General features: G+C 35.2%; 3 protein-coding genes across 4 annotated transcripts; 2 read left to right on the top strand and 1 right to left on the bottom strand.

Moving 5' to 3' along the window:
* The first annotated feature begins 1540 nt into the window (after positions 1 to 1540).
* LOC148179651 (glucosamine-6-phosphate deaminase-like) lies at positions 1541 to 4500 on the top strand. The gene is made up of 5 exons (XM_088030675.1): positions 1541 to 1996; positions 2236 to 2520; positions 3710 to 3894; positions 4149 to 4322; positions 4370 to 4500. Exons 1-5 carry the CDS (start codon positions 1873 to 1875, stop codon positions 4424 to 4426), a joined length of 825 nt encoding a protein of 274 aa, XP_087886801.1. The 5' UTR covers positions 1541 to 1872; the 3' UTR covers positions 4427 to 4500.
* Positions 4501 to 6601: 2101 nt separating this feature from the next.
* On the top strand, positions 6602 to 10247 carry Chd64 (transgelin calponin-3). 2 transcript variants are annotated; one of them, XM_088029744.1, is made up of 3 exons: positions 6602 to 6741; positions 9398 to 9534; positions 9628 to 10247. In XM_088029744.1, exons 1-3 carry the CDS (start codon positions 6688 to 6690, stop codon positions 10001 to 10003), a joined length of 567 nt encoding a protein of 188 aa, XP_087885870.1. In that variant the 5' UTR covers positions 6602 to 6687; the 3' UTR covers positions 10004 to 10247. The 2 variants fall into 2 exon arrangements, with proteins under 2 accessions (XP_087885870.1, XP_087885871.1); XM_088029745.1 differs by lacking the exon at positions 6602 to 6741 and adding an exon at positions 9129 to 9213.
* Snup (snurportin-1) lies at positions 10125 to 11603 on the bottom strand. Its single transcript, XM_088029743.1, has 6 exons — positions 11487 to 11603; positions 11293 to 11433; positions 11000 to 11234; positions 10768 to 10953; positions 10340 to 10717; positions 10125 to 10288 (listed from the first exon to the last, which is right to left on the bottom strand). The coding sequence occupies exons 1-6, from the start codon at positions 11495 to 11497 to the stop codon at positions 10247 to 10249; spliced, it is 993 nt and encodes a 330-aa protein (XP_087885869.1). The 5' UTR covers positions 11498 to 11603; the 3' UTR covers positions 10125 to 10246.
* Between the last annotated feature and the right edge of the window lie 374 nt (positions 11604 to 11977).

Below are 11977 nucleotides of genomic sequence, written 5' to 3' on the forward strand. Positions count from 1 at the left end.
TGAATTCAATTCTTCTAGAAATTGGTCCTCCCGTCGTCCCATTTACTTATTTAGGATTTTCTTTAATTCGCTAGATATCCAAACATTCTCTAAAATGAAATCTAAAGGCTTACAATTGTTTTGATTTTTTAAAGTTATTTATAATTCTCTGGATTCTCCAAAAGTTTTTAGATTTCTCAAGAATTCGTTAGAATGTTTTAAAACTATGTACCAAAATTACAGACTTTTAAGAAAGACATTCAGTTTCTACCAAAACAAAATTACCTCTAAAAATATATTTACAGCAAATTTAAGCAGTTTCAACCAATAAAACAAATACCAATACTAAAATATTTCCGGGCCAAATATTTTATTATATACATAAGTGTATATAAATAAACACATTTCCGATAGTCGAAGTATTTCAAACCATTAGAAAATTGGTTGGAGCAACAACAAAACCATGCTTGTACTCAAATTAAGCGACTATAAATTTTCCTATGACACCACTTTATCACTTTTCGGCTAAGCCAAGCTTACCTAATCCCACTGTTCATTAGTCACGTTCTTGTGTAAATTATTAATATGGATGATATACACGTATGTTTGTAAGTTCATTAAAATGTACGAGCAGTTTTCACTGAATAGATTTATTTAAGTTTCGTCTTACAAATTCATCACGACGCAACCAACATAACACGAAAGCAGTTACGTGTAGCGCAGACACAAAATATCGGGGAAATACGAGTTGTAAGCTCTGAAAAATGCCAAGTTATCTAAGATATCAATCCAACACTTGGTGGAAATAATTTAGGAAGTAAATTGTAAAGAAATTATTTCTAGAGAAGTTGCAAGAAATGGATTGACTAATTAAAAATAAGCACAGTTGCCATTAAAATTACCGAGTAACCACAAAAATGCGTAGTTAAAATAAATGACGTCAATTAAACGGAAACTCACTCTCTTGCTTACTTTAAAACCTGTTCGCACATAATTCCCATTAGTACAATACTTCCAATCTCAGCGTAATAGCTTTGCTTCTAAATAAAATCCATTTTAACTATACAAAAAAAAAGAATTTTATTCCTCGACGTTATCAAGAACTGTACCACCTGCCTGATCCATTAATTTGAATGAGCTAGGTACAACTATTAAAGGTAAAAGGTTTTCCTTTTTAGAAAACCACAACCTGATACCGCCTCCACTCTCGAAGCTGCCGTTTTTCACACATAAAACTGAGTAGCATTTCTTGAATTACTCGAAGGATTTCGAAGAGTTGTTTCTAAAGGACCCATTAAAATTGCCTGAATATTTACTAAACGATTCAAATATCTGTTGATGAAGACAACGAAGGATTTACGCCGGGGAGGTCAACCGGAGTCGGTGGTGCCGTTGAGCTGCTCGTGAACATGTGTGCAGTGAAAGTTAGTTTTCATTTGGGTCAACTAGAATGAATCACTCTTGCAAATTTAAGTCAGAGACGAGAGCGAAAAAAAAGTGCAATTGTCTTAAAAATTATTTTTTGTGGGATCATTGCAATGAATTTGTTTAGCAAAAAACCACAACATTTTTTTCTCCTTATCTGCTGAGGTTATCACGAATTTGATAGCTCGCTCTTGTTTCGTAACACCAAGAATGACCGCAGTCTGATAACAATACAGGGCTGTACTTCCACGTAAGATTTATTTATAGCAATGATGGCCGCGCGAATTGAAAAGGCAAACGTTGCATAAAAAAAATAATAAAATTTGCAAGTCCTGCGTTCAATTAGTGAATACAGCTGGAAAATGACACCGCCATGTCATTAATGTCAGACTTTTACAACTCCGGTCCATGTTGTTGATTGATTAAGCCGAAGAATGAAAGAAGCAACAAATTAGTTCATTAAGAAAAATGAAGCTATTGATATTAGACACAGCAGACGAAGTAACTTCGTGGTGTGCAAAATATGTTGCTAAAAGAATTAACGAATTTAAGCCAAGTCCGAACAGGTATTTTGTCCTTGGCCTTCCTACAGGTAAGTCGAGAGTCATAGAACATGGTTGGATGGTGATGTCAATTACCTTTAAGTCTTTTAAATTTACACCACCCACCAGCTTTGTGTGGGTGTCTGGAGACGAGATAACGTACTTGACTTTGACTTTATCACTGTTATAAAACCTAGAAATTTCACTTTCTTTTTTCTACCTGCCTCATTCTTGTTTTTCTTTAATGAACCATTGGGTAACTTCCGATGGTCTAATTGTTTTATTACAGGTGGTACTCCTCTTGGGATGTACCGGAAGTTGATTGAATTACACCGAGAAGGGAAAGTATCTTTCCAACATGTTATCACATTCAACATGGACGAGTACGTGAACTTACCGAGAGACCACCCGGAAAGTTACCATTATTTCATGTTTAATAATTTCTTCAAACACATAGACATTCTTCCCAAAAATGTTCACATTCTTGATGGAAACGCTCCTGATTTAAAAGAGGAATGTTCACAGTACGAAAAAATGATTAAAGAAGCTGGAGGAATCGATCTATTTATTGGAGGTAATAGATAGTGCTACTGTTATTAATTTATATTCAAACAAGCTTCTGGAATCTCGACGTAATTAAATTTCCATTAAGAGGTATGTGGAGTACAAAGCGCCTTAGAAACAAAGAAGTCAGAATTTTGATAAAAAGTAGATTAAGAGATGCAGACGACTTCGCAAAGTTTAATTAAAGCTGATTGTGTGACAGCCTGTAATTAAAATAACAAAACACGCTCTTAATCTTTTGTAATTTTTACGAGCTTTCAAATGATTTGAATTATGTTACTTTAAATGCATCTCACGTTTAGTTTCAGGCTCGTCGTTACACTAATGCAATCTTATCTTTACATATTCGAAGAAATCTTTATCAGCCATAAATTATTTATTTGTGGACATTTTCTGCAAAATTTGAGTAAGATAAGAAATATAAATTTGGAAAATCCGTAAAAGTGACAAATATTTTCGAGAAAATCCGTGGGCTTAACAGTTTTTTTTTTGTTTTAATCTTGTAATTGGGACAAACAAAAAAATTTATATCAATAACTGTAACGATAGTGCAATGTAATTTGCAAAGATTACTACTTTTAACTTTCTTATCCAATGTATCTAATCATAAAATTAATGAAAAGACATGTTTTTTTATTTTAAAACCAAGTAAATATTTATGATTTGTTTAAAAAGTTGCTAATGTAGCACATTCCCTCATAATTTTGCATCCCATGGAAACTTGTCAAGGAATAACAAAGCATCAAAGCAATTAATTACGATTAATTAAACGAAGACACACTCGGCTGGACCCCAAGTTTCCAAAGTTTATAAAACATACATATTCATGTTATTAGGTTAATAATGTGTTTGAATTTACCGTCCTTGACTTTGTTAACCGAACAGTTGGTGTGCCCCGCTTTGCTTCGAATGAGATTAGCAGCATTTTCCGTCATTTCAGCAGTAGCAAGATAACCAAATCTCAATGTCCTTTTTCACATTAATGACGTGAACGAGTTAAAACTGAGATTTATCCAATTATACAAAGACAAAGCGCATGATTAAAATGCGGGTGGATCTGTCTTTGATACCCTTTTACTTTGACCGGATAGACAATATCCGGATTTACTTTGAACACATTACCGTCCATTAGCGCAATAGAACAATTAATGAATAAAATCGTCTCAAATAACGTGTTTATTTATTTAATGATTGTGCAGGGATAGGAGCAGATGGTCATATCGCGTTCAATGAGCCAGGATCATCCTTGGTTTCCCGTACTCGAGTCAAGACTCTTACACATGACACTCTAGAGGCCAATGCTTGTTTTTTCGATAACGATATTACCAAGGTCCCTAGAGAAGCTCTCACTGTTGGTGTTGGAACTGTCATGGATGCCAGAGAGGTTTGTTAATCATTTCTGTGACACACCTAAGACAATATTAAATTCCAATTACGTTCAATGTTACGGTGTCACTAGCTCGCGCTTTTTTCAATACAACAGAAAAAGAGACGCAGCAATAAAAAACATTTTATTACCCTCCAGAGCGGAGAACGAAGGGAAGTTCCCACGTGTCCATCAGATAACTTACTGAGCATTTATTAATTATGAGACGATCTGTTCTACATGTTAGACTGTTCAAGATAATTCCTTTCCAGGTGATGATTTTGATAACTGGATCTCATAAAGCATTTGCTTTGTACAAGGCCATTGAGGAAGGGGTCAATCACATGTGGACTGTATCCGCATTTCAACTTCATCCCAACACTTTGATGGTTTGTGATGAAGATGCCACTATGGAACTTCGTACCAAAACAGTCAAATATTTCAAAGTAAAAATTGCCGGTTTTGTGAATTTTTAGATAAGAAGTGTTTGCAGGGCTTGAATCATCACAAATTGAATGAAAGTGATAGTAATGCTAGTATCAGGAGTTGAGAAGCAGGAAAATGAAGCGAGCACCAAATACTCGTGTTTGACTTCAAACTAAATAAAGGAGTACTTTTACGAGATTACCTGGTAATTCTTTCCTAAGCTTGAAACCGTTTTTATGTTTCTATGATGAAGGAAATTAGAAATAAAATGCATTCTTCAATAATTGGAGGCTGGAATCCAATTAGTATCAATTGAACGAACTTTGAAAATGTTCTCTAACTGGGAATATCCTGTCATCCTTATCCTTGTTCCCTGCATGGGTCTAATTATACAGTGCTACCCAATTAATTTTCTTATAAACATGCACATATTAACAAGCTGGCGCTAAATTCGCGCTATTCATTGGGGATTTCAGATCTCATTGACCCTATTCTACATAAATGGTAGTTGCTAGTTCTGTCTAAATTCATTATAAAACATCGGAGAAGCAATCAATCTTAGTTTTAAAATTTATAGATAATTAACCAACACTTACGGCTGTTGGTCGTTTTTTAAGATGTTTTTTGACATGTGATGCCCACAAATAGTGAAAAAATAAGCGTACTTTATAAGGAAAGTACATAAATTGAAAGCAAAGAAGGTAATAAAATTATATTCCCACCGTAAAAGGTAATACAGATCGTAATCACGACGGAATTTTTAAATAAGAATTTATTTATTGTTGCATTTACAAAAGGCGATTTTAGTGGTGGCACGTTTAACCTTTGCCTATGTAAACATCTGTACATGATTTAATTTTGATTAAAGAATACTTTGTTATTGTTGTTTGGTAATGATTAATATTCGACCTACTTACATAGCTATTTTAAAAACAAACAAGATAGAACAGTAATTTGCTTAATTAAAATTTGCATTTTTACGATAATTGCACGTGCATTGCGTATGATTGGTGTGACGAGTATTTTTTTGGTGATGTCACACGCGGTAAAAATAAAATAACCCATTGAGTGATTGCCATAACTGCTGATAATGAAAAACACAGATTTCTAGATAATCTGACTATAATCATGATCCTAAATAAACGCAGGCTTATTGAGAAATACACGGAAAAATCATAATCCAATTTATTGATTAATTTCAGGTTGAAAAAAATTAGATTTTAGAAATCGATTTGTACAATTATGTCAGAAAAATAAAATGAGCTCATTTAAATAATTTATCAAAAATGTTTGGTTAAAATTGTTTTTATTGGAAACAAATTTGATTGATGACTAATAGCAAAAGTTTAATGAAAGTCATTTGTTTAATTTAATTCAGGTTTCTGGCCACAAGCGCAAATAAAAAGAAACAACATTTATATTTGGAAGAAACGAAAAAAATTAACATTGCTAACTGCACATCCTGTAGTTTTTATGTCAAAAAAATGAAAATTTGGGGGTGATTCACTTTTTTATTATGTATGCCAAATCATAGAATTATTGAGCAAAAAGGATAAAAAATTTAAATTCTTAGACCTAAGCAAAAATTTCGAACATCTGTTATATTATTAGCACTAACCTGTGATTCAGGTATAATTTCCTGTTATAAGAATGATGTTTGAGGAATTTACCATTTATGACTTGCCAATTCAATCCAATCATAGAATTGAAAGACAAATTGTAGAAATTTTAATTTTGAAAAGTACCAAAAATTCCCACAATTAAAATTTTCGTGCTATAGCTACAACTTCTGCCTTGTTTATTCATAAACAACTCAAAAATTGTAAACATTTTTATCGAGACCTTTCAAGCGAACAGAAATTGAAATCACTCGGGTTCTGAAGAACCAAGACAATGAGAGAAGGTTGTTGACACCACTGGACACCGGTAACTTCCAGAAAAAGTACTTTCATTTTTTCCACTATCATTATCATTAGTAGGACAGCCCATAAAACTAAACTGTTATCAATCAATCATGAAGCTATCTAGAACTTCTAAACAAATATGTTTTCAAGAACAATTCCAACCATTCTAACGTCGAGATAAAAGTAAAATAACAATTATTCACGTTTCCCCTTCAAAAAAAGACAAGCCTTCCACTGAACACCCAAGTCTTCAGGTACCCCACAAGAAACTCGTTTCCACTCTTAGAAATTTCAACGATCGAGCTTGTCCACCTCAGACTATCAGCGGCACCGTCAGAGAGGGGACGTGGCATACGCAAACTCGTTCGACTTCGTTCTTCTCTATTACTATAGCCGTTTCCGTTCCATAGTGCAAACGAATCACCGAGACTCCGCAGTCGATAGCAAAAGTGGTTTTGTGTGTGATTTTAACAACAAAAAAATGGCAAACAACCGAGCTACCAAAAGTGGATTTGCTGCTGAGGCCCAAAGAAAGGTAACGTATTTAGATTGTAGGCAATTAACACTTCTTCGTACGACGTCCCTCAACCATTAGAGCAGGTGGTTGTGGGCTGGTCGTTAAAAACGCTCTCATAAGGGAGTACTCGAACTAGAGTGGTACTTGCAATATATAAAAAAATCAGCAATGAAAAATAAACAAACCGGCTCAGAATCCCCCCAAATTCCTTCAGTGCCCCGGACGAGATGTAGGTCATGAAGAAAATCAATATCTATAGGGTTTTGGTTTAAGAGACGTGTTCGCTTAGTTTCGCAGATAAACATTCTTATGCACCGAATGACCTTTGTATGCATTACTCTGGAATGTAGTGTGAAATTGTAAAATATCTTCACTGAACAATTTAACATTGGATCTTCAATGGATGTGGGAACCTCCCAACTGTTGTCACTTCTATAAATAGTGAAATGATTATTTAATTTCATAAACAAAACCACAAAAAGTAACGAAGAATCACTCAAAAACTGGCGTGTTGACAATGAAGATGGACATTGATTGTTCCAAGCAATAAACGTCTGTGCTCTAATTAACACCACTAACAGAAGGGACAACGACAATAAATCAGCCAAAGTAACATTGAACTTGTCCTCGCTTATTAGATCAAAACCTCGACAACTAGAGTAGTAAACCAGACAAAAAAAAAGTTTGCAATACCACACGTTTTTTTCGAACAATAGAGTGTAAGCAAAAATTTTAATGGAATGTTTCACTGTAGGTTCGAGATAAAACTCCGAATTGTTTTCTTTAATCAAACTTATGTTGAATGAGTCAGGTGACTACAAGGTTTCCACTAATTTGCCCAGACGGAAATGCATATTAACTCAAAAGATAAGCAAAGGGAAGTAGGAAATGCTTTCATTAAAATACTCATCGCGTGGTGGACAATGAATGTCAAGCGTTTCCTGAATCAAAGACAGAATACTCGGAATATCGCAAAACCATGCCATATGGCCAATGCTACCATATAAGGAGTTGATTCAGCAAATGAGTTGGTAATTACGTAAGAGTTTCCATTTCTGCATCCGATTTATACTTGGTGAAAAGAAATCTCGTTGGAATCCGGTTCACCGGACTTGAAGACCTTCTGGTGCATCTCTTCATTTGTGTCAGGGCTTTTGATAAGTTCAGTTCAGAGAGGATTATTATTATCAACAATGACAACACTTGTTAAGTGTGTTAATTTGACCAGATACAGCTGACGTGTTAATCACAATAAACGATGATGCTTCATTCTAGAATTTTTCAATCTGTGGCTTTTGAAAATAATAACTGTTTTGTGAGATTGTTAACACAGACCGTGATAAAGCCAATTTATTTTTTATAGGATTCGTAATAAAATATGCTTATCGCAAATATTTTTATTCGCTGTTTGTGGCATATGAAATCACGTTTGATTGCCAGCTCTAACACTCTGATTGAACATCAAGTTCGTTACACAGATAAAACGTATCGGCTACGTTTGCTGTTTTATATCAAAGCTACAAATTTCGTCCGGCTTAATCGACTTCTGTCACACATGCTTTGTGTGTACTCAAGGAGTTTTCCCACGACGCCTTAATAAGAATACTTAGCGTTCGCAGCGGTCTAGAAAATTCACCTTGTCTGCTTGAAACCTGATGGTATCCTCTACCAATTTTATCCAGTCTAGCAGTCGGTTAAAATGACTCACGATGACGCAACATAACGAACATTCAAGAACGTTGAACGGAATTTGCTGAAAAGAATCACCTTGAATGGAATTTTTCAAAATCGGCAATGGAATCGGATAAATCTGTTATCAGAGATAAAAATCGCCCTTTCGTTACAAGGATTAAGTTATGCATTTTGACGTATTCTAGTCAACAAAACATGTAACTTGAAGCAGCGTCACAGCAACGTAAAAAATATGCAAATTCATTGCGGTCTTGCATTGCCATAAATGTACGTAGATACATTGAATTTCGGTGTTTCCAAAACGAGCGTTAGTTACCCTTAAATGAACCTTGTTTGCAACTCTTGGATAACAGGCTGTCATTAAGTAACTCGTTTTATAACAAACAACACTTTAAAAGTCCAAGTAGGTTACAACAAGTATGGTTCGGTTTTTAACGTTTCATAAGAGCAGGTTTCATAAAATAATACTATACAAATCTTACAGGCTAAACATTCAAATCGAGGATCGGAATAATAGAGAATCATAAGTCACGAGAGAAAGGTTCAATGCATTTTTAAATTCTTCAGAAAACTTTAGAAAGTGTGGAGTTTATGACAATTGCATCTATAAATTTAAAGTCATATAAAAATAAACGTTGCCACACTCTCTTTATCTCATAGGTACTTAAATGGATCGAGTCGGTACATATTTTTATCAGTACTAATTTGTCGTTTCTTCATACATTTAGTTTTATCTGTTTCCGCGAAATCTTCCTTCCTTTGCAAAAATCAGAAATGTCGTCGACATATACCAAGAAAGTAAGTTCGGAAGACACTTGAGTAAAGAGGTTTTATCAAAAAGTAAATTGTTAAACTAAATATAATTTTTAAACACACACAGCATGTTTTTTCACGCGCGTATGCTAAATTGAACGAACTGGGCGTGGCTCCAGTGTTATCAAAATTGCTGCGTTTTAAATTTAACGAAAACTCCTTTTTTCAGGTCAACGCGAAATACAGCGAAGAACTAGCTGCAGAGTCTTTAGAATGGATCGCGCAAATCACCGGCGACGACATCAACACCGCCGGCGATATGGACAACTTCTACGAAGTCTTGAAAGACGGGCAACTCCTCTGCAAGTATGTACTCATGATTGACGGGTGACATCACCCTTCCTTTTCCGATAATCGCCACGCAAATAATGACATCATCTCTTATCTTTTCCTTTGTAGATTGGTCAATACAATTCAGCCATCGATGGTAAAAAAAGTCAACAATACCCAAATGGCCTTCAAATGTATGGAAAATATAAACGCCTTCTTGCAAGCGGCAAGAGATTTGGGCGTTCCGGCGCAAGAAACCTTCCAGACTGTTGATCTTTGGGAGAGGCAGAACCTGAATTCGGTGGTGATCTGCTTGCAGTCGTTGGGGAGAAAGGCTGGGAATTACGGGAAGCCGTCGATAGGGCCAAAAGAAGCCGAGAAGAATGCAAGAACTTTCTCAGACGAAAAGTTAAAAGCGGGTCAAACTATTATTGGGCTTCAGATGGGAAGTAACAAGGGGGCTACTCAGTCGGGGATCAATTTTGGAAACACAAGGCACATGTAAAGACGCTCTTCCATTGTAATTAGGTTAAATACTCTTATTTAAGTTTTCTATTATAAATTCGCACGAAGTGCCAATTCATTAGAGAAGCATATACAAGTAAGGGGTCACAATGAAATTTACGTTTTAGAGAAGATGTTTATTTAAAAATTATTTTTCTAGGCTGTTGGTAGATAAGGATAGAAGTATCTATTTATTGTGTAACATGACCAACTTCTATATTCTCTTTAATAAAAAAGAACAGAACTACGCGTCCATTATTTCCAACTCAATTTCCGCCATTTCCACCTGAAAAAATCAACAATAAAAAAACAGATTACGACAAGCGATCGAAATTACAGAATCAGACTCTTTTTTCTTCCTTTTGTTAAAGGTAATGTACTGTTGAACTGATTCGTAATTATCCGGTTTGTGACTGAGATGACAAGAATGAACATCAATCTGTAAAATTTCCGGAATCATGAAGGTCCTTAGCCATCCAACTAATGGAGATGGCCCGACCACGTAGTGTCCTTCACGGTGGTAAAAAAGGATGCCATCAAAGGGCACCTCACACTCATTTAAAATAAAGGGAGAAAACAATGTCTCCTGTAAAATAGACTTCTCTGCTGGCAAACACTCCATGAGAACAAATTCGAAATTTTTATGTCTGCTAATTTCACACATTTCCGGATTTTCTTGGAACTTCGATTTGAGCCAGTAAAACCTCATATGTGCCTAAAATGAGACTGTTAAAAATAAGAAAAACTTGTCAAGTACTTATTTACTTCAGCATGAAGTAACGACATAGAATTCCACGCGAGGACATCATAAACAAACAATTTATTTACATTCTTATTATAAATACAGTCCAGGACAGTGAATTTGTGTGCAGACTCCGAATTCCCGCCTGGGAGCTTTGACTTGAACCGGATACTGCTTCTTCCATTTCTGTAGTAGCAAGTGGTGAGAGCCTAAAGAAAAATCTGCAGGATTCAACTAATGAGAACGGAAGTTTACTTTATTTGCGACTACTAAATATCGGACTCCTTCAGGGCAAAGTTTGATCATCCAATTCTCGTTGAAATCTTCAGGTACCTCTGTAAACCACTCAGATCCCATCATTTTGTAACCAAAGGGATACTTTTTGTTGATCTTTTTTTTGACGGAGGACTCACAGTCCATCCGTTCCACATTTTCTTCGTCGAAGAGTTGTGTTAAGTCTCTTTTCTCATCAAAAGCCTCTTTTCTTTTTCTAGATACAGACATGGAATTTGAGTAAGGGGGTTTGGTAATATTAAGAGTGAACTTACTCTTTCTGCGTGTTAAGGAATTCTTCACGTTTCTTTATAATTGTGAAGGACATTGTTCTATTTGAGTATTTATAGATATCACAGAATGCCGACTGGGCGGCACCATGGGGGCCGCTTTCGTCATCGTCGACGAAATGGTGTCTGTACCATACATTTTTGAAATAGAGTTTTTATAACTAACACGATCTACTTACCCTTCGGACATTGTAATTTGTACTACACGAAATACACTAAATACAATAACACAACAGAAGTGACAATGACATAACCTCACAACATATAATATAACCTAGCAAATTTTGACAAAAGGAAATTTCAGATTCCACTTGATTTCTTCATTAAATTAGGGATAGGCGCTGCGATTGGCTGGTTCAAGATTGGAGGGAAAATCAAAACTATTCAGCTCTTTCTTTTGCTTTACGAAAACATTGGACTGTACTTAGTAAATTAAATTGCGTTTTTAAGTCCATTTTGCAAGTTAATAAAAGTCTTCATTTAACTAAAACAATAGCGAAAACAGCACATTTTTATCTGTCGTTGTTTCGGTGATTAAAAAATAGAAAAAAATACCATGCACAGTGGCATTTTATTCATAGAAAAACCCCGATAAGCCATCACGAACATCAGACAATAATTCCACGAAAGACGACAATGAAGTAAAGAATTTATTGGGAGTTACGTTAAT

Source organism: Gnatocerus cornutus, chromosome 2, assembly GCF_029298725.1.
Source record: "Gnatocerus cornutus isolate USDA-ARS CGAHR chromosome 2, icGnaCorn1.1, whole genome shotgun sequence".
Taxonomy (NCBI): Eukaryota; Metazoa; Arthropoda; class Insecta; order Coleoptera; family Tenebrionidae; genus Gnatocerus; species Gnatocerus cornutus.

Excerpts from the sequence above, each read along its gene's own strand:
- LOC148179651 (XM_088030675.1), top strand. The coding sequence starts at position 1,873 with ATGAAGCTATTGATATTAGACACAGCAGACGAAGTAACTTCGTGGTGT. Across the intron at positions 1,997-2,235 it reads TGTCCTTGGCCTTCCTACAG|GTGGTACTCCTCTTGGGATG; the intron begins GTAAGTCGAGAG and ends GTTTTATTACAG. Across the intron at positions 3,895-4,148 it reads CTGTCATGGATGCCAGAGAG|GTGATGATTTTGATAACTGG; the intron begins GTTTGTTAATCA and ends ATTCCTTTCCAG.
- Chd64 (XM_088029744.1), top strand. The coding sequence starts at position 6,688 with ATGGCAAACAACCGAGCTACCAAAAGTGGATTTGCTGCTGAGGCCCAA. Across the intron at positions 6,742-9,397 it reads CTGCTGAGGCCCAAAGAAAG|GTCAACGCGAAATACAGCGA; the intron begins GTAACGTATTTA and ends TCCTTTTTTCAG. Across the intron at positions 9,535-9,627 it reads GACGGGCAACTCCTCTGCAA|ATTGGTCAATACAATTCAGC; the intron begins GTATGTACTCAT and ends TTTCCTTTGTAG.
- Snup (XM_088029743.1), bottom strand. Across the intron at positions 10,954-10,999 it reads ATTTAGTAGTCGCAAATAAA|GCTCTCACCACTTGCTACTA; the intron begins GTAAACTTCCGT and ends ATTTTTCTTTAG. Across the intron at positions 10,289-10,339 it reads AGAAAAAAGAGTCTGATTCT|GTGGAAATGGCGGAAATTGA; the intron begins GTAATTTCGATC and ends TGATTTTTTCAG.